Source organism: Hemicordylus capensis, chromosome 5 (assembly GCF_027244095.1).
Source record: "Hemicordylus capensis ecotype Gifberg chromosome 5, rHemCap1.1.pri, whole genome shotgun sequence".
NCBI lineage: Eukaryota > Metazoa > Chordata > Lepidosauria > Squamata > Cordylidae > Hemicordylus > Hemicordylus capensis.
The window spans coordinates 207,929,567-207,952,192 of NC_069661.1; the positions used below are offsets into that span (position 1 = coordinate 207,929,567).

The 22,626-nt window shown below is 41.4% G+C and overlaps 1 protein-coding gene across 19 annotated transcripts in view; it reads right to left on the reverse strand.

The window, feature by feature from the left end:
* Positions 1-1,083: 1,083 nt before the first annotated feature.
* The window catches only part of ANKS1B (ankyrin repeat and sterile alpha motif domain containing 1B), a 595,071-nt gene continuing 573,528 nt past the window's right edge, over positions 1,084-22,626 (reverse strand). For 14 of the 19 annotated variants that reach the window (XM_053251588.1, XM_053251587.1, XM_053251585.1 and 11 more), the window contains 5 exons: positions 21,255-21,326; positions 17,187-17,273; positions 7,903-8,040; positions 4,190-4,357; positions 1,084-2,988 (listed from right to left, as the gene is read on the reverse strand). In XM_053251588.1, the coding sequence (XP_053107563.1) occupies positions 2,878-2,988; positions 4,190-4,357; positions 7,903-8,040; positions 17,187-17,273; positions 21,255-21,326 (576 nt within the window). In that variant the 3' untranslated portion in view covers positions 1,084-2,877. The remainder of the gene's footprint in view (positions 2,989-4,189; positions 4,358-7,902; positions 8,041-17,186; positions 17,274-21,254; positions 21,327-22,626) is intronic. The other 5 variants (XM_053251601.1, XM_053251600.1, XM_053251586.1 and 2 more) reach the window with 1 other exon arrangement.

Here is a 22,626-nt window from a genome sequence, read left to right on the forward strand (position 1 = left end):
GTACTAAGCTTTATCCTTGTGCTGTGTGTCTCCTCTGTGATGAAGGGGGACCGCTTGTGTACCCTCCCTTTTCTTCAAGATCTGCTGGTAATCTGACTCTCCTCAGGAATGTGACCCCTCCCACAAGCTCAGCCACTAACCTGGTATTTATGCCCCACTCAGGCTAACTGGTCTTGCTCTCTCAAAAAAACACACTTCCAGCAAGCCAGAAATGAAACCATAGAAAATTGCAAACCCCAAAAAGCTTAGCTTCTCCCTTCCCCTTTGTTTTCTTGTTGATTGATTTCCTTGCTGTGTTCCCTTGCTTGATATCTTCTTTAGGAGAGAAATACAAGCTGGTTGCCTCAACTGTCCTCAAGATCTGCTGGCAATCCCTTCATCAAGTCCCACATCCCCAACTGCCTGCCACTATTTGCTGAATGTTTCATCTGCAACCTTGTCCACTCTTGGATGCAGCATGAACTTTTTGCTCTTACCTTCTAAGCCTTAAATAGCCTCATCTCTTTGCTCTCATATCTGATCTATTCTGCTCATGATCTCCACTCCTCTCTTTTCCAGATACTTCCTCAACACCCACCTTTCCACAAACCTTCACTTAGTCCTCATCACCCACTGCAATTAAATCTAACAGTGTAACTGAACTGTACACACATTCTTCACTTGTTTAACCTTGCTTTCCTCTTCTTCTATTGCCTCCTGCGTTGAATTGCCTCCCTTGCTGAATTAAATTAACAAGGGAATTGCCTTGTTGAATTAAAGTTTACCTCTTATAGAATTTTGGACAGGAACCCCTTTTTATTGTTACTCTATAAAACACTATACACATTGATTGTGCTATATACATAATTTAAGTGTTAAATCAGAGGCTGTTTGTGTTCTGCTGCACTGAAGCTGCTGTGCCCATACCAAGTGCTAGCATCGCATGCGATGGATTTTACCTTGAGCCAATGCCAGTTCCATTATGTATGCTCTAATGAGCCACTGAACCTGTGCAGTTCAGGTTCAGGTCATCATGTTTCCCATGCTCAATTGCATTAGATGATGATCATCATCTTGTGTACTAAATGCTTCACAAGCCAATACTGACTGTACAACTTCAATTTATTTTGTGTGCTTTTACAGGATATAAATAATGACAAAAATTACAAAATTTATAACTGGAAGCCCAAGCATATTTACATATAAGTATTTGTTGCAGTCAGGCTACTATTTACTTTTCTCCTATACAATATTCCTTTTGGTACTATATGTTTCAGTGTTCACTGTCAGCCTACTACATACATATCAACAATGAATAGGCAAAATATGTACAAGGAGCTGATCAGTTCAAGTAAATTGAATACTGTATTAAAAGATTTTTGTCATTCAGAGCTATGATTAGGTTCAACTAAACCATATATAATTTTCAGTTTTGAATCAAATTCAATTATCAATTTTTTTAAAAAATCAGTTGAGCATAACTGAAACCTTTTCAGTTAAATATGAAAGAATAATAAAAAACATTAAGTCAACCACACATTTTATCAATATCTCTATAATGAAGTTCAAAATGATTCACAATTTGACTGGATAGAATATACATTAAAATGTCAATTTTTGCCTATGATTGATATTTTTAACTGTTTGTTATAATTCATTCAGTTCCACTGAAATATACATAATGTCATTATACAAATACTCCACAAAGACATTAAAAAATTAAAGTACTTCAAAGAAAATTGTAAGCAATTTTAATTGAGTCAACTGTCAAGCCAAAGCTTAACAGATTATTTTGTGGAAAGAATTTATTACTTTGGATTTTTTGTCTTTTGAGTTGAACGTTTTCATTAAAACCAGCTTTCTGAGACAAAAAATTTGAAAAAAACAAACACCCTTAGTTTTGATTAAAACCATTTTTCAGATTCTTAAAAAACTCATGGCTATAATAACATGAAAAACTGTGTACATCTGCGTGTACCTGTAGTCCAGTCGCTGGGTGGCTTCTGCTTTGCTCCTATCAAGTGAAGCATCCAGCGTATTGATCCGCCCACTGTTACTGCTGTTGCAAGTACAGGCAGTTTATTTAACTTTAAAATAAATCCAAGCTCTCTTCATAGTTAATGACTTCCTTTATCATAAATATTCATACTTACTCTTATAGTTTTCTTCTCTCCCACAAAAATATTTAATACAAGGTGCATTTCCATGCATTATTAATTCCTCTTTCTTTTTTTAAGCCATTCATAAAACTGATTCGTTGACACAATGTTATACAGAACCTCATTTCTCTAGAGGATTAAATGGCATGAAGGATTACATAAAACCAGCAAATACAGATAAATGGGGAAACTAATGTTTTGCCATTACTACTTTTTAAAAATATATTAAACAGAATTAATTTATATAAGACTCTCATGATTTCACAAACATTTCTCAAATATTTTATTCAACAATCTGGCTCCATTTCAATTAAAATGGCCATGTTTGAAATTAAAAAACAGAAACAAAAAACCCAACCACAACTGAATGTTGTTTTACTAAGCAGCATTAGTGTTAGAGACCTTTGTAAAAGTAGAACGTTAAAATACGAAATCAAAGAAAGCACTGTGGCAAAGTCCTAAGAGAAGTGCGTGCATGAAAACAATCTCCCACTCCTCTTGTGGACTGTAATTGAAAAGTCTTCGTCCCATATAATTCTTCTGTCAGTGCTGCAGGAAGAACAATCACCAGAAATGCCCAGCAGCCTTTTTCCCCTCCATTTTTGTTTTTGCTAGTTTCAAGGCCACTCGTATAGTGCAGTCTTCCCCTCTACTGGATTGAAGAGTTGCCGTCAAGGAAAGGCTGTGCTATGACTGCTTTGAGTGCAAGGCACAACAAGAAACAGAGGACAGTTCAGTATCAGAAAATTGTGGTTTCATACTTGGTATTAATTCCTCTTTTAGCTTCTTGTCCTGGTTCTACAATCCATGGTAGGTTGGCAAGAGTCTTTTGTTCAGTAGGATCTATCTGCTTTGAAACAAGCACAAAAGAAATACAACAATGATTTATCTAATCTAATTGCTGAACATTAAACTGGGTCACAATGGCACATCATTATGGCATGTATTGTTATCCTGAGGCTGCAGTCTATATTCCATTTTATCATGATAATCCAAGAGAATATTGATTGGTGAGTTTCACTGCCCTTATAGAACTGGGCTAGTGGGAGATGTTACCTACGTTAAATCTGAAGCTACAAGTATATAATGGCAAATTCTGATCAGCCCTATACTCTTGTGTTCACAGTCAATACAAGGGACTCATGCTTATGGACTTGTCTTGAAGATCTGATTGCACATTCTCATTCTCTCTCTCACGCCCCTGTCTGTCTGCCTGCACAGCCTTGTCAAGCAGTCACACAGAGAACTCGAGCTGATTTCTAATTTTCCACCAGAGTGAAGCATGCACAGCCTTGGTAGCTGGACTAGAGGTATCCATTTGCATTTGTAGCCTGCAGTTTCCAATGTTTTGTATGTTCAGGTCAACAAGTAATAGCTGCATTTATCATATGAACTGCATCCAGAGGTGCACCTAGGTAGTTTTGGAGCCTGGACCTAAAGGCCTTTGGAGGCCCCCTGCTGCAAGTTCAGCATCATTTTTTAATATATAGCTTCTTAAGGGCACAAACCATACTACCCAGGACAGACTAGAGATTATTTTGGGGGCCCCAGGGGGTGTGGAGACCCTGGACTTTGGCCCCGAAGTTCAGGAGAAAGAGTACCTCTGACTGCATCCTAAAGTCCACTATAAGAAGTCAAATGGTTGCTTAATATGTAGTTTTATGATACTGTTAAGCATTGACAGACAGAAGGAAACTGCATACATAAGGTGAAATTGATGTGCCATTACAAGTGTCTCAGCAATCATTTCAGCATGGCTATAACTGCTTGAAAAGTTTTGATATGCTTGCTTATAAAATATGCTTAAAATATTTTCAAAATATTTTCAAAATATTTTAAAGCATGATATTTTGAATTATGAAATTATAAAAGGCCCGGTTGCTAGCTACTGTATACTGTACTGAAATCCCACAAATCTCACACTGCCTTTAGAATGGTGAGTGGATACATGCACCATAGTTCAGCCAGTGGTTATTTGACCCTAAACAGAACTGATTTATACCAAGATGCCAGCAATAGATTTTTCTGTATGTTATACATTACTTACTCACCACAGATTTTCGAATGCTAACACGTGGTTTTGGAATTGGTTTGGTAGGTTTATTATCAAAGCTTTCAGGAAGGGTTGAAGAATGGCCTCCTTTTCGAGCCTGAAGGGCCAGTTGGTAGGCTACCTCAAATGCCTGTCCCAATGTGAGAATTATTTCATAGGCTAAATTCTGGAACACCAACAAACAGCATTGAAACTAGTTAGTTAAAACATGGATTTTTAAAATATGTAAAACTATGGACTACCATGCCTAGGGAAGTGGTATATATTTCTGAGAAGGGTTGCAAAAGCAACAATATTTATTAATAGCATATAGTCAGTACAAATATTATAAAGACAATCGATTGAACTTCTTTTTCCATGTGATATAACTATGGAAAGAACCAAAGTATAAACAAATTGTTTGCTACATTTCATATCACATCTTTCCTCCAAGGAGCTCAAGGGTGGCATATTTGGTGTTTCTCCCTGCTCCCTTTTTACCCTCACAACAAATCAGTGAGGTAGTTGCATGAGAGGGAGTGATTGCCTCAAGATTAAACAGCGAGCCTCCTGGCCAGGCAGGATTTGAAAGCAGGTCTCCATAGTCTTAAGTGTGACATTCTAATCACAACTCCACACCTGTTCATTTGCTATGTATGAATAAGAAGATGAATCATTGAATGCACAGTGTTGCACAAATGATGTGCACCTCCACTTTGTGAGTGGTTTATAAATCATAGCAACTGTGTTTCTGGATCTAGTTTTGTCTTATCCTTACACCTACACATTGTACACTAGCACAGTCTTTTGTGCACGCAGTATAGCTGCTCTATTCATGGGAGTTTATTGTTGCTCATGGAGGACACATGTTGAATAGCAGTGAACACCTCCAAGTAAAGCTAAAATATAACTAAGTAGGTCATACTTTACTATCCACGCAATATGCACCTGGTGCTCTCTTACTGCTTCTCTAGGAAATCAGTTGCTTCTCTTTACATTCATACTGAGGGTAAGCTTTCCAAAATGCACTGGTCTTGCAACCGGGGAGAACTAGTTCTTCCTCAGAGGTTGTGTTTACTGCTCCATTCCTTGCTGAATGTGGACTGTCTTTCCTCAAGGTGATGCTAATGCTGCTTTATTGATTCTTTGACATTCAACCTAGTGGTGCACCAAGCCTGCTCTCCTGACCGGCTCTTTCGAGTCACTGCCTCAGATGTCTCAGTCCACCCTGTACTGCAGTATGACAGTAACAAAGAGGCAGAAACACAACAGCTTCAGTGACCTTCAACAACAACAAAAATCCAAGGCAACTACTGAGAGTGTACTCTACATTTAACACATCTGATGCAGCAAAGAAAATTGATGCAAAGTAGCAAGCATTATCTTGTCTGAAAAGGCAGCAACTGAGCGAATAATGACCAACTCAAAGTAGCCCTACTGCAATTAAAAGAACAAGTGAGGCAATACCAAACTTCTTTTAAGTTCAGTGGAACTACTTTGAGTGATTTCCTTCATGTGAGCCATTAATTTTTATACTGGGCTCCACTCATTTGGTAACTATAATTTCATACTGGAAAATAAGTTTTAGGTAGGAGATTTGAAGTAATTCTCGGCCAGTGTGGATGATAGTTCATTTTCCTGGTCCTACCACAATAGATTAAGATGTGTGTGCGCTAGAAATGCACACACAGCCTCCCCAAACCTGGTGTCTCAGGGCTCCTTTTCTTAATCATCACATGGATGGGAGTGCTTCCCAGTGCGCACACACCCTTAGCACATCATGAGCTTGGACTGGTGGACAGAGAATAATCTGAACCAGCCAGATGCTACTTTCTTAAGCATGTGCTCAACATGTATGTCCAGCCAGTTTCTTGGTGGCTGCCTAAACCTGCTGCTATTCTTCAGGAATTTGTGGGTTGTAGGAAACTGTTTATCTCCACAGAAGGCATATATATTTAATATATTCCATCTTGAATAATGCACACAGTGTTTGCTAGCATATACTACAGTACATTGGGGTGGGAAGGCGGAAACAGAAAATATAACGCAAAACCCAGGATGGATAAATATGAATATTTTCTTTGCTACTGATTGACAAAGGCTGACTTCTCCCAGGAGGAGCTGGTTTATTTATTAATTTTGATTTTAAGCCAGACTAGCCTATGGATTAAGTAGATTTTAAAACTATGGAAAATAAATTACAGCTATTGATGAAACATAAGCAACTATCAACAGCCAATATCAACTTAACTCTGACACGTATCAACACAAATAAAAGGTAAAGCAATGCTTAACCTGATAATGGTTTAGCATTATCAGTGGATCTGTGAAAGAACCATGGGAACAAGGTGGTCTAGTTACATGTCAGGATTGCACAAAATCTTAGTGGAAACGACTATGTTAAATGTCCTTTCATGCTCAAAGTCCATCAGCTCCCAAATCATGGGTTTTTGCTTTAATTAATCCAAAACGTCAGCAATCTTTTTCATTCCACCAAGCATCCTTACTTCTAACTTTCTCTGAGCGCCCAAAGTTTAAAGAAAATATAGAGTTGTATGTAATATGAATGACTAGGATCTGCTAAGAATTAAAATGCACATATTAATTTCTGTCTACATATTCAATATTGGTAGATTTATTCTGCTCCCAGAAACAAATTCCAATCCCATTTCTGCCTGTACAAAGCTTTAAAATTCCTTTTTTGCTGTCTCAGAATTTCAAAAGGGGGGAAACAAACCATTAGCTATGAGTATTTCACACTTCCAGTTCATTCCCCACCCCCCATAATAAAGGCCATATTCAAATACTAATTTGTATTTGAGAAGTATGTACGTACGTATGTGGTTTTTTTTTGCAAGGGGGCGGGGATAATTCACAGTACACCTGTGCAATTTAACTGTCTGCATCACCTTCCTCTTATTTGCCAGCTACTGTATTTGCAGAAGAACTATTTCATGCAATCTTGTATCATGCACACTTAGTCATTTGTTTCCTATTCTGAGAGCTAGACGCACTGCGGGGTTATGCTAGAAATCAGATTTCTAAAGTTTCAAGACACAAATCTGAACCATGAAAATAGGTACACTGTAAGCTTTCAACCTATCTAAAATAAAAATAAATGGACAATAAGACAATTTTAACACTTTATAGATTTCTGGTTAAAATAACCTTTGTTCACAAACTGATTTTTCAAAAGCCCAAACTTCATTCTTTGATAATAGCAATTTCCATCCTTGGCTTCATAGCGTAGTTGGGCGTACACAGGTATGAAGGTTAAGTACAAGACCACCACAATCCATATTGTCACAATTAAATCCAGAAATCCTTTCCTAGATCTAAAACACAATGAAATTGTGATACTGCTGAACATGGACCTCAGTGCTTCATCAGTTTAAGCTTTTCTTACATTTAAAGCAGTAGCACTGAGGCATAGCAGGGGGAAATGGCTGTACCTCTGTGTAAAATGTCCAGGGTGATAGTCATCCACAAGACAACCACTGCAGCTTTGCTAACCAGTAACCTTTATGGGCCTGAACCGGAACCAATCCTGAAGAGCTGAAATTGCACCAGAAAATTAAATGGTTTGAATCTCTGGATACCTTGCTACTTCTAAATCATTTCCTCCTTTTTCAGGTAAATCATATTTTATGACACCCATTACAAACATATCCAACAAAAACTACAATATTGCAACAAATAAATGATCAAGTTGAAGGCTACTTATAGACTGACCACGTCAAAGGCAGTGAACACATGGCAGTAATGGTGATTTGTCTTCAAGTCTTTTGTGATGTAAGCAAACGTAGAGAGGTCTTCGGGGTCTTGTGCAGCACAGGAAATGTTACGAATTTCATGTTCAGCAATAATATTCTAAGCATGAGGGAAAGAAATGGCAACACTCAGTACATTTAGTCAACAGCCCTAATTACACATGTAGCTCCTCTAATAAATATTTAGTCACAATTTAAAAGCACAAACATCAGAGGGGATGATGGAAGGGAAATATTTTATAACACTTATTGCTGTCAAATGGGTTTACTATTACCACTGAAATCTGCTCCTCCCTGAGCTAGTGATTGTGAGGACAAGCCTAAGGTCTAATGGTTTTCTATATTACTAGTTCCACAGAGAACATGATATTTGGCTAACATCCAGACTAACAAAGTGCTGATGTTCTTCAGTGATCTCCCTTTTCTTCTGAAGCCCACCATGCCTGCTGAAAATATGTTTCTGCTGTTCATGCAGCTTTCAGGAACATATTTTTGGCAGGCCCAGTGGGCTTTTTCTAGATGTCAGCTATTATGTCAACTTATCATGATGTTTGTTTCATGCTCATTTTAACCCATTCTAACTAAAAGATAGAAGCTTAATCTTCACTAATACAATAAACAATGTAAGTAAATATTAAGTTTCTAAAATAGTTAAGTTCATACTTTAAAAAAAAAACCTGTAACAAGTCACCCTGGCGTCCGTATTTTTTCATTTTGTGAACTTTGCGATATATTATTTTAGCCCCCGCCCCCGTGCTTAATCATTAGCTGCTTGGGAATTTTAATTGAAGCTGAAAAACGGCTTATAAATATTTGAAATAAATATGAAATGTACACCTTAGTTTAATAAATTAATATGTGACATAACAGGCAAAGAGGCAAAACTTCTTTCCTGCTTCATGATATACATTGTGTTAGAAGAATGAATTTGCTTTCTTGATGGTTTCCTGTTAAGAATAAGGATTATTAATTGGCGGCGGGGGGGACGGACGTGGGAATTCATCTCAGTTTCCAGTGCAACAGGGATGTGATCCAGCCATACACAGAGGAGTACAATTTATAATGGCCACATTAGTGCAACTAGAAACACCCTTGCTTAGCATAAGCAAAAAGAATTTTTGCATTCATCCATTGCATTCATCTTATCTGAATGTTATTTCAGATATAAATAACTAGGATACCTTTGTTTTGTTTAGGCAAAGAAACTCAGATAAGCAGTAAGATAACCAATAAGAATGTTGCCACTGCAATCCAAAACTGTTGTGTGTGCACCCTGGACCTGTTTGTTTGTTTGCTTTTTAAAATTAGAAAACAAACAAATGTGCAAAAGATGCAAGTTGAAACAAATTAATTACAAGCAAAGAAAAAGGGCACCTCCTTGCCATATGAAAATGAGCCATAATAATGTCTCCCAAAATACACAGCTTAAAGCATTGCCAAAATGTTTGGCATGAACATTTTCTTGAGAATATTTGTTCCAAAACTGAACAGTTTTCTCAGTGCATTTACAAAGAAACCATTGCATTAGGGGTGTGTGAGCTGGCCATTCGGCTGGTTTGGCTCAATCCAGACTGGATTCAAGCCGACCTGGTTCCAGTTTCGGCCACCGGGCAAGACAAGCCAGCTCACTGGCTGGCTGGGGGGGTATTCTTGTAAAGGGCACGCTTTACAAGTAAAATGTAAAATGGATTCCCTAGTCTAAGGAAAGGGGGGGCAAAAGGGTTTACATTTAGTTTGCACCGGTGGTAATGGCAGTAGCGGCAGTGGGGGCTTCTCTAACCTCTTCAATTAGCCAATTCCATGCTAGTGATCATTAGGAAGGGGACTGAAAATAAAACGGCTAATATTCTAATGCCCTTATACAAAACTCATGGTGCAACCACACTTGGAGTACTGCATACAATTCTGGTCACCACATCTGAAAAAGGACATTGTAGAACTGGAAAAAGTGCAGAAGAGGGCAACCAAGATTATCGGGGCCTAGAGCACCTTTCTTATGAGGCAAGACTACAACACCTGGGGCTTTATGACCCAGAGACCAACCTGGCTGCTGCATTCTGTATCAACAGTTTCTGAGCGATGTACAAAGGCAGTCCCACATAGAGCATGTTGCATAGTCAAGACTGAAGGTTACCAGCATATGTATCACAGTTCTGAGATAGCTTATTTCAAGAAACGGATACAGCTGGCATCTCAATTGAAGCTGATAGAAAGCACATCTGGCCACCACTTAACCTGGGACACCAGGAAGCTGTTTGGATCCAGAAGCACTCCCAGACTGCATACCTGTTACTTCTGGAGAAGTGTGACCCCATCCAGAACCAGCAGATCAAAATTGTCTCCTGAGGTCCAACCCCGCACAATAAATACCTCCATCTTATTTGGATTCAGTCTCAGTTTGTTATCCCTCATCCAGCACATGACTGCCTCCAGGCAGACGTTTAGAGAGGTTATGCCTTCACCTGATGATGTTGACATGGAGAAATAAATTTGGGTGTCATCAACATACTGATAACACCCTGCACCAAATCTCCTGATGATCTATCTCTCCCAGTGGTTTCATGTAGCATTGGAGACATGAGAGGCAGCATATAAAAGTTCACATTTTGAAGAGCAACAGTCTCCAAGTGATACCAAATGGAATCTGCCTGAGAGGTAGGAGAGGAACCACTGCAAAACAGTGCCTCCCACCCCTCAGACTCTCCAGAAGGATACTATGGTTGATAGTATCAAAAGCTTCCAAGAGATCCAAAAGGGCCAACAGAATCATGCTCCCTCTGTCAGTTCCTAATTGGAGATGATCCATCAGGCCGACCAAGGCAGTCTCCACTACTATTCCCTCTAAGGGACTGTTGCTGGTGTCTATCTTATGTTTCCTTTTAGATTGTGAACCCTTTGGGGAAAGGGTTCCATCTTATTTATTTGTTATTTCTCTGTGTAAACCACCCTGAGCCATTTTTGGAAGGGTGGTATAGAAATTGAATATTATTATTATTATTATTACTATTTATTATTATTATTATTATTATTAACAACAATAAGGTGAGCACGTGTGCGCGCACACACGATTGCAGCCCACCGCTCAGAGGATTCCATCAGCCGCGCAGTCTTGCTGTGTTCCAATGGCTGCTGGAAGGGCCGCAGTCTTCCCCCCTGCTGTTGCTGTGTTAGCTCTTTGTGTGGCCAGAGCAAAGAAATCAGCTCCTCCCCCCACCCGTCCCTGCAAGTCAGAGAGCCGATTGGCCCATTTAGTAGCTCAGAGAAGGCTTCCCTTCCGCTCCCTACAGGCTAAGGCTTCCTTGTCCAATGGGAAAGCTGGGGGAGAGGCTTCTGCCAGGAGCTCCAGTGCTTAACTTACTTTCAAAGCCCTTTCTTGTAGTTGCAGAGGTCCTAGATCATATATCAGAAAGGATTGCACCTAGAAGGAGAGTGTGTGACGGTGAGTGTGCCTAGAGGGACTGTGTGTGTCTGCACAGAGGGAGGTGTGTGGGGTGGGAAGGGAAGGGGTGTACCTAGAGGGACTGTGTGTGTGTGTGTGTGTGTGTGTGTGTTGTATCTATACTGGCACATAATAATGTGCATGTGCGCACACTGCCTTGATGCTGCCGCCCGGAAGAAAACCCTGTCCGCTCACTGATTTTAAAAATTAGAGGGAACACAGGTCTCCATCCCATAGCCCACCTGAAAGCCAGTTTGAAATGTGTCTAGATGGTTTCCTCCAAGACTGTCTGGAGCTGGGAGGCCACCACCCTCTCAATTACCTTCCCAGCTACGGAAGGTTGGAGACAAGAGAACTGGTCTTGTGGTAGCAAGCATGTATTTGCTAAGCAGAGTCTGCCATTTGAATCTGAATGGGAGACTACACATGAGCACTGTAAGATGGGCCCGCTCTGGGAAGAGCATTCCAAGTTACCTCCCTGGCATCTCCGAGATAGTGCAGCGAGAGACTCCTGGAGAAGCCTCTGCCAGTCTGTGTAGAAAATACTGAGCTAGATGGACCAATGGACTGACTCAGTATATGGCAACTTCCTATGTTCCTATGAGGCAGGTCTACAGTTGCTTAACTGAGGGATCCAATGCAGGCTTCTGAAGAAGAGGTCTAATTATTGCCTCCTTAAGTCAGGAAGCCATCCTGCCCTCCTTCAGAGAAGTATTTATAATATCTACCAGGCCTTCTACAACAGCTTCCCTGCTAGATAGTATAAGTCATGTCAGACAAGGGTCAAGAGAACATGTTGTAGGCCGCAACATTCCAAGCAGCTTGCCCACAATCTCAGGAGTCAAAAACTGAAACTGATCCAACTTAACCAAATAAGAGGAACCGCTAGACACCTCTGCATCAGGCACTGCAGTAATTGTAAGGTCTGTGTCTGAGTCGGCCCGAATATGAGATATTTTATCCACAGAAAACTCATTTAAAATGCCTCAGCAGGTAATTGATGGTTCAAAATTCTGATTCAAGGGAGGAGGGTATGTACTAGCCCTCTCACAACTCTGTATGTATTAGCCTCCTGAACAACTCTGTTGGATGTGAGTTTGCGGATGCAATACGGGCAGAAAAGAATGGGTTCTTTGCCGCACGTGTTGCTTGAATACAGGTCTTCAAATGCACTCTATGTTGTAATACGGCAAATTCAAGTTGAGTCTTTCTCCACCTGCACTCCAGTCATCTACCTTGCCACTTCAGCATCTGTAGTTCTTCCGTATACCACAGGGCCAATTTTGAAGTCCTGATGAGTTTGCTGTTCCAATTCTCCACCATGAAATCAACAGGACTACCTATTTTGACTTTATGGACTTGCAAACTAATAAAATCTTAGAGGAAAATGCAAACTATTAAAATCATAACAGGTAAATCTTCTTATCTCAGACTGTTGGAACATTTTAAAACTGTTATTTTTGAATAAAGTGTTGCTTACAGAAAGCTACAATCAAATTAATGATTATGCCTTAATGAGCACCAATTTGTAAAGATCTTTAGACACAGTGATGTTTAATACTCATTTAATTTTACACTACTTTAAACAAAACCCAATAATATGCCTTCATTTTATTTTCTTTGTTTCACTATCACAAATACAGTGATACTAAAAACTAGAATTCAGTTTCCTACAAATAAAACTAAAAATATTGCCATAGGATGTTGATAGTAATAGTACTGCAGTTAAGTATAAAACAAGATTTTCTCAGATGGAAATAGTTATCAGAAGGAATTAGAAGGAAAGCTTGCATTAAAACCAGAAGCTCCATAAAATTGTGAGCTTCATGGTTTTTAATGTACATTTCAAACTCAGTTCACCAAAAGGTCTGCTAGAATTTGAACTCTCTCAAATGAACATGTCATGTTTTTGAGTGAACTAACAATGTATATGGCTCTGAAATAGGAAAATCTCATGGGCAACAAAAAAAGTAAGCTTCAAATAATAGAAAGTCGGTACTCACATAGCTAGTGCACATTTATTGCAGTAGAAAACAACAACATGTATATGTCATTCAGATAAGATGTGACTTTCAGATGTCACAAAATCCTCCCAGCGGGTTACACCCTTGCTTCAGAAAAAGCATGAATTGACAGGCTTGAGTGAGCCACTCCATGAGTACAATCTAGATAAATTCAATACTAAATCACATTGCAACCAATGTGAAGATCCAGTTCCAGGTGACATTGACCTTTTGCACTGATAACTGTAATGACCACTAGGGGCATTGGGGAATGAGATAGTCAGTTAGGGTCTCCTTCTCTTTCCTGTTTATCTCTATGACCCCTCAATGAATAGAATGCTCTCAGGAACTTCCTGGGAGTGACTTCCTCCTCCTCTCCTCCTCCCCCCGACACCACCAGAATGCTTCTCTAGCTCTCTCTCTAAATACCATGCTTCTATAGATCTTCTCTCCGACCACCATGTAGCTGGCAGCTAAGGTATAAGACTTTCTTATTCTAAATAAAATAGATTAGTTTAACCTTAAATAAATCTCCATGCTTATCATTTACAAGCTGTTGCCCTTGAAACCCTGTTAACTTCTGCTGTAATGGGGATGAGTTAGCTCCTGAAATACTTTGCTACATATATTGAAGTAGCTTGCCAAACAAACAAAAAACTCTTATAGGATTGGGCGCTCGAGGCTCTTCTTCAACTATTGCTTACTACTTACAGTATCTCCTGAGTCGCCACCAGACAAGCCGGCAGCAACAGTAACTGGATCTCTCCAGAAGATCGTAACAGGTGGCAGGGTTCATGACAAAGAAGGCATTCTCTTTAAAACCCTGAGGCCAAGTTGTTAAGGGCTTTATGGGTAACTAGTTATTAAGCCCGTTTCATTAACGGGCACTAGAAGAGTGGTGTAGAAATGCTACGCACGCACACATGAGGCAGGAGATGAGGCTGATCTTGCTGCCGATGTACGGCGTCCCCCCACTCGTGGTGGTGGTGGAGGTGGCGAGGGGGGCCCCGCTCCCAGGCCACCGCTGCTGCCTCCTCACGTCTTCTCGTGCCTGAGGTGAGCCCAGCCGGCCTGAGTCGCGGACGACGACGACCACAACGCCGTCGCCGCCTCCTGCTGCTGCCTCTCCGCCGCTTCCACTTGGCTGGCCCCGCTGAGGTCCTGCTCCGGCCCCGCTCTGGCCCCCGCGACCTTCCCGGCTACATCCGCCCTGCTCAGCCCCTCATTCTCAGCCTTACCCCCTCCAAGGTTTTTTCCTATGGCAGGCTGCCTGGCCAACTGCTTTTTGTGGCCGGCTGGTCAGCCGCCTGCCCCCGCCCCGAGTCGCGGACGACGGCGACCACAACGCTGTCGCCGCCTCCTGCTGCTGCTTCGCCGCCGCCTCCACCGCTTCCACTTGGCTGGCCCCGCTTCGGCCCCCGCGGCTTTCCCGGCTTCAAGCGCCCCGCTCAGCCCCTCATTCTCAGCCTTACCCCCTCCAAGGTATTTTTCTCTGGCAGGCTGCCTGGCCAACTGCTTTTTCTGGCCGGCTGGCCGGCTGCCTGCCCCCTCCCCCTTGCCCTGCTGCCCAGCTGCCGCTGCTTTCTTCACACACACCCGCCACTTTACCCGGCACCACTTTCTTCACTTCCACCCCCACCGCTGCCATTTCGCTTTCCCCAGCACGGCTTTCTCCCCTGTCCATCCATTTCTGCCCGTTCACTTTCCCCCCGGCAGCTCACTTGCAAACACCCAACATGGCGCCCGGCGCCCGCTCCGCTTCCCTCTCGCCCCGCCACGCATGCGCAGAAGCCACGCATGCGCAGAACACCCGGCCTCTAGAGACACGGACGCAGATACCCAGACACGGACGCAAGTACCCTAGCCTTTTTTAATATAGGATAACCAACACTTTGTATTTCGCCTGGAAACATATCGGCAGCCAGTTCTGTTCTTTTAAAATCGGTGTTATATGGTCCCTTTGTGTTGTCCCAGAGACCAGTCTGACTGCCGCATTCTGTACCCATGGTAGTTTCTGGACTACGTACAAAGGCAGCCCAATATAGAGTGTATTACAGTAGTCGAGCCTGGAGGTTACCAACATAAGTACCACCGTTTAAAGGTCATTTACCTCCAGAAATGGATGTAGCCAAAGCTGATAAAAAGTGCTCCTGGCCACTGCCTCAACCTGAGAAACCAGGGAGAGCTTTGGGATCCAGGAGCACTCCCAAACTACGTACCTGATCTTTCAGGGGAAGTGTAACCCCATCCAGAACAGGCAGATCTATTCATTCATTCATTCATTCATTCATTCATTCATCAAACTTATATACTGCACAAACTTTCATCTCTGGGCGGTTAACATAAAACAATGAAAACACACATATAAAGTTAAAACAAACCAACAGTTTAAAATCAACCACAAAATTACAACAATTTGAAAAAGCTGAGAAAACTTGGGCGAAAAGATGGGTTTTCAGGTGTTTTTTAAAAATTGTCAGAGATGGAGAGGGTTGTATCTCAGCAGGGAGCGCATTCCACAATCTCAGGGAAACGACCGAGAAGGCTCGTCTCTGTATAGCCACCAAATGAGTTGGCGGTAACTGGAGACGGACATCCTCAAATGATGTCAATGGGCAGTGGGGCTCGTAATGAAACCATCTCTCAGGTCCCGATCCCTGATAGTCAATATCTTCATCTTATTTGGATTAAACTTCAGTTTGTTATCCCTCATCCAGCCCATTACCACCTCCAGGCAGGCATTTAGGGAAGATATGCCATTTCCTGATGAGGTTGATATGGAGAAGTAGATCTGGGTGTCATCAGCATACTGATAACACCCTACACCAAATCTCCTGGTGATCTCTCCCAGTGGTTTCATGTAGATGTTAAAGAGCATTAGAGACAGTAGGGAGCCTTGTGAAACTACACACTTTAGTTCTCACTTTGCAGAACAGTCTCCAAGCAACACCTTATCCCCTTTACCATTCTAAGGCTAGGTTCTCATGTTACTTTGGCAGCCAGAGTACTACTACTTGTTCATGTACCACCAGATGCTGGCTGACATACAGAACAAGGAAACACTGGTGTGGCAAGAGAGCAGCCTAAAAGAACTTCCCAACTAATTGGAAGCAGCAATTTTTGATGCCTTCCCCTTTTCTAAGAAGCCCTTCAGGCACACAGGCTGCTGCAACTCTTGGGGACACAATTTTGGGTGACACAGAGGGCTTCCTGGGGAAGGAGAGGGTGTCAAAATGGCCACTTCCCCACAGCAATGGGGCAGTTAATTGAAAAGTTCTGTTAGGCTGCTCTCTCATTGCACTGGTTTGCATCCTTGCTGTGTATGTCAGCCAATGTGAGGCGGCCAGAGCCGGTGAGGAAACCAATCTATTGCTCTTCCCTGTGCAGGCATTAATTCAGTTTCTGGAAGATAATGCTGGGATGGGAGAAACCGGGTCATGGACTTCTCCCACATTGCCTAGAGCTTATCACATTACCACAACAGCACGGGAAGGAGCAATATTTCAGTAGCACCCACACTGCCAGAAATATTAAGAAAGCCTCCTCAGAAGTTTAAATAACCTGCCACCAATAAGTTAACAAGAACTATTTATTGCTGGAGATCAATTGCTACATTTCACAAGGCTGGAATCATAGTAAACTGTAGAGCTTATGCTAGGTCATATACAAACATTATCCCCTGCAAACAATCTGCTTTCTGGGAAGGCCCTGAGACACAAGAACTATGTAAAAGCAAAGGAAATGTCATCTGTTCCTGTGAAGCTGCCATTTAATAAATAAATGAGTAATCAAATTATCACCTACCTTATTTGTTGCATCAATAAATTTTACTCCCTTATATGAGACTGATAAAACAATAGTAGGGACTTTCTTCATTTGTTCTGTAGACTTCTGAAATTAAAACAAACAGATCAAATTGGTATATTGACCCCTACAGTATGTGTCAGTTTTTTAAACTTCTGCTCAAATTAACAATATAGTGGGCAGTCTATTTAGTCATGGCAAAGCATCATTGAAATCAATGAGACACGTTAGTTATAACTAACTAAAGTCCCATTAAATTCAATTGAACTTACTCCTGACAGTCTGGATGCTACTCAGTACCTGATTTTAAAGGGAAGGGGAAATAGAGGATACTCCTCTATTGAGGATATTCAGTGTCCCATCTCTAAAAGTAAGCAGAGTACATTCTAACCTTTATTCAAGGTTGAATCCACAAAAACTTGATATTTTGCTTCCAAGGGATAAGAAGAGGGAATACAAAAGTGGCTGCCTTTGTCTTGGCTCCGATACACAGGCAGCAAATTTACTTAGATCACTTGGATACTGATGTAACAGGCAGCTGGAAAACTGAGTTTACATGATGTAATAAAGTCTGGTGCTACTTTGGAACAGTTTGCTTTATAGGTCTTTAAGTTTATCATTTTGATTTGTTGTATGGTCAAACAAATAGCATTATTCCCTATCTAATAATATACTACCAGTAAGAATAAAGCACTTGACTTCCTACTGCCACAGAGATATACACTGAGAGCCAGACTGCATAACCGAAAACAAGAAGTCAGAGGGTTTGACAGCAGATAGCAAAATAAGCATCAGTTCAGAGAAGAAAATTTGATTTCTTTCCAAACTGGATTTGACCAAACAGGAATATGCATTAGTGTCAGTACAAACTTTCACAGTTGTGTAGCTAGTTTAATGTAGGCATTTGCTGTAAAAAGCATTTCTTGCCTTCAAATATACCCATTCACACCAGTCCTAAACACACTGCCTCAAGCCACAAGTGGCCTAAAGAAGGGGGCCTCGGGGAGGAGCAGGCTGTTAGATGCTGAGGTACTGAAAGTGTTCCTGGCACAATGTAAACCCAGTTGAGGGCCAGCAGGGGGGTTGAGAGAGAGAAAAGTCTCATTATATTGAGGACCCCCATATTTAGGGGGATCATCTCACGCACACAACTGGACACACTAGTCAGTATCCTTGGATGAACATATGCAGAGTGGCTGAAGTGGTTGATTGTGCTATATATTTGTGGAAATCTGGATTGGTTTGGGCAAACGGTGATCCGTACCCAGTGCAAAACTTCTGCACGAATGTGAAGCATATGGAGCAAAATATTGTAGGCCTTCAATGGTATTTGTGTAGGCTACGTCACCTGCAATATGTTTTAAAAATGAATTTACCTATCTCTGAGGATTCACACACACACACACACACACTTAATTCTCTTAGCCAGCCACCAGCCATGCATAGGGATGTGGTAAGGCTATGCGTGCCGGTGAGGGAGGCCCCTGATTGGCTGGGCGCCGGTTGGCTGCTGTTCGCCGGACTCATGGCAGCAAGGAGAAGCAGGTGAGGTGGTGACGGGCCGACCAAGTTGGGGAGGCCGCAGCAGGCCCGGCCGTGGCGGCGCGGAGATGGTGGCGGCGGGCGTGGCGGCGGGAAGATGGCGGCGGCAGGGAGATGGTGGTGGGCTCGGCTGCAGCAGGGAGGCAGTGGGCCCGGCCGTGGCAGGAAGTTGGCAGCAGTGGGCCTGGCCATGGTGGAGAGGCAGCAGGAGCGAGGAGGCAGCAGCAGCCCAGCCACTAGGTTGAGGAGGCGGCGGCAGAAGGGGAGAGGACGAGCAGGCCGGGTGGGCATCAGAGACCCCTGGGGGAAGAGGGCGCAGATGTTCTGCGCCGGGTCTGCTAGTATATATGAATCCTCCTTGATGAATCCTCAGAGATAGGTAAATTAGTTATATATATTTGATGAATTCTTTGAGAGAGAGAGTTTTGTATTGCCAAGCTAGCCAGGCTGACCAGCATCCTTGGATGCACATATGGCTTTCTATGATATTATAGGCACTTTAAGAGAGCCCCTTCTTAAGTAGTAAAATACTTCTTTATAAGTTTTATAAAGGAGTTATACAGAAGTTTCATAAAGGAGACTGAGCTGTAGATTTGATTGGCTCCCATTTCATAAAGAACATAACATTCTTCAGTTATTTGTAAAGAGCTGCCTTTTTGGATGGGATAATACTAGGTATTATTCATTAAGCCTGATGAGCCTGGAGTTAAGGTGCCAACAATTTTCCTGCTTCTTCTTCATATTAATGTTCAGACTTTATAATGAGAAAGATTGAGGTTATATGTTACATATTAAATTGACATCTTTGGAACACTTTTCATAAATGTCTGCCTTTTTGGCGCAGAACCTGCTTTTGTAATTGCTATTTATCTACCAAGAACTAAATGCCAGCCTCTTATTTACACTCAACGGTTGACAGAAAGCAAACCATGAAATAAGCTTCCAGTCGTGTGATTCCTATAGTGTGCATTTATATTTATTTTATATTTATACATGAATTACAGAATAATTAAAATCATCATTACTGGTTGACATGATGAGGAAATGTACTCAAAACAGTCTCACTGAAAATAAAAGAGCAAGTTAGGCAGCCCTGGGTGTGATCTCCGTAGCTTGGTAGAAACCTTCTGCTGCAAAGTGCAATTCACGTACTACTTGCACAGCCTTGGCCAGGAGGTGTACTTTGGCCCTCACTTTGCATAAGTTACATCAGAAAAATGTGCAGCAGGAGTGGAAACTGATTCTGTCCTTACATATCAATAGGAACCCGTATGCTGCATCTGTTCAAAATTGAATTTTGTTTTGCTTGTACAAAAGCTTGTACAACCATCCATGGCACAGCACTGGTAGCTAATTCTTACTGCTCCTAGTTCTTTGTATCTAACTCATAATATCCAAGTGAAACCATTCTCTTGATTAAAAATGTTTAAGCTGATGCATTCCAGGCTGCAACCAGAAATTTACAAACATGTAACATCATCACTCCTGAAACTCTGATCCACATCGTGCTCTCTCAATCCTGGTTTTATTCCTGTACTGCTTTGACTTTGGCTGTCTTTAGCATGGCTGGGCCTATCACTGTGTTGGGCCTGAGAAACCTGATGGGTGATCAGAGACTTAAGGGATGAGTATTCCTTGATGATGTTAGCCTTTGGAATGTAATGCCCATCAGAATTTGGGGAAGAAACAGGGAGACACCTGGGAGGAGCATGTGCTGTTTGAATTTAGGCAGATGTGGACAGAGTGGGGAGATACTGCTGAGCTGAATGAAGGCGAAACATCTTGTGATTCAGTTGTTTTCTCTGGCAATCTGATACAGGATTACCATAGTGGTTTTCCCATTTGCTTCAGAAGTATGGCTTTTCATGTGTAAATAGGCAGGCATTACAAAGACACCTTGATCTCCAGTGTGCTCTCATCCACAGGATACAGCATACTTCAGCAATGCTCCAGGACTTTTCATAACTCAGTAAGTGGAAACACTTAACAATACTTTTCTTGTGCCACTGCTCTGGTTTGCTGGTATTTTGTCATTGGTACTGACTAGGTCAAATCCTAAGGGATTTAGAAGTCCTCACAATTTCCCAAAGAAGTTCCTGAGGTCTACCAAAAAGGGCCTTATGAGTCTCTAGTCCTTTGGATATTTGCTATTAAGGCTCTCCATTAAGGAAATAAGTCTCCATGATAGGTATGCCCTCATCACATTCTAGATGTGGGTGGGATTGCGAAATCATAAGATAGAAGAGAAAAAGATCCACCAAGCCACAGGTAAGGAACCTTCCTCCCATGGACTCACCTTGGCTCTAAACAAAAGCATAATACACATGCATATAAAGATTTTAGTGATTATATGAAAACTATTCAGGTAAAATACATTCTTTTTATAACTGAAATATAAAAACATTGTAAAGAATCACTGTATTATTACATCTAATACACAAAATAGGTGGGGTTAGAAGCATAAAGCAACTTTAAGGGATAATCTATTTGTCCATTGTAGTAATCTGAAGTCATAGTTTCACTCACCCTCATTTTTGCACAAGCATCCTGGGTTGACTCTGTACCTCTTAGCTCTTTTACCAGCATGGAACCTAAATACTTAAAGAACAAAATCGGCAATTTGTTTTCTGTTGTTAAAAAAGCATAGCAAACAAATCTTCAAGGACAGCTAAAATCTGTAGCCTAAAACCTTTTACAATTTTCATGTGAAATTTTCACAATATTCGATTTTCCAGTGCAAAATATTATTGCAGAAATTGATGTACACACAGTACCAGGAAACACCGCACTTGCCATTTTTAAAGTAGGAGAAACAAGCGTTGGTGCCACCTGAATATATATGTATGTATGTATGTATGTATGTATGTATGTATGTATATAACACACAAATAATGGTTTTTTCCAGTCTTTAGTTCATTGCTGTGTGTTTACAGGAAACAGCAGCTTGAGATAATTATAAAAAGAAATGTGTGAACATGTAAAGGCTTATAGCATTGAACATTAGAGTACCGCATAAATATGTAAGAATTTTAAGTACCATTAATTTCAACAGAATTTATTCATTACTATTTTTCTTAGGACACATTTTTGTCTCAGTATCGATTGATTGATTGCAGTTGTATGTGGCATAATTCTGCTCAAGATTTGTAGGAGTTTTTGTTTTGTTTTAAGCTTGCATTATTAGAGCTCATGAAGTAAAGGCCACATGAGTGAACTTGGGGGAACTGTTTCAGTTTTGCAGCACTAACCTATGTGAGTGGTTGAGTCTGTGTGATCTCCTCAGAGGCCTGAAGAATCTGAGAACCAAATGAACTAGAAACTTGAGACAGTCCTCAGATAAATTGTGCTTGTTCTCTTTCCCCTACTACCAATCTAAGATTGATGAACTGGGCTTTCAGTGAGGAGTTAGACCCCAAGAAGGGAGAGAGCAGAGCCTTTGCAGCCGATCTCAGAAGTTGGCAGATTGATTTGGGAGCCAGTGATCCTTAAGGTAACTCAATCCCAAGCCATAGAAGACTTTAAAGGTCAACACCAGGACCTTGAATTGGTCCTTGAAGCATATAGGTACACAGTGCAATAGGAGCAAAGTTAGTGTTTATAAATGCTGCCTCTAAGATCTCTTTACAAAAACAACAACAACTTGTAGCTGCATTCTGAACCAAGCCATCTTCAGAAGGCAGTTATATGCGCCACACATTACAGGAGAATAGTCTGGATGTCCCTGGAGTATGGTTAACTGTAGCTTGATCCAGCTTCTCCAGACTAGCCAGTGCACCAGCTGTAGACCTAGGTTGGAAAGGGCACTTCTGGCCACAGCCATCATATGGCCATCCAAGGAGACTGCCTGGTCAAGAAACACTTCAAAACACACATCATATTTCAGAGGGTGTGTGCAGCC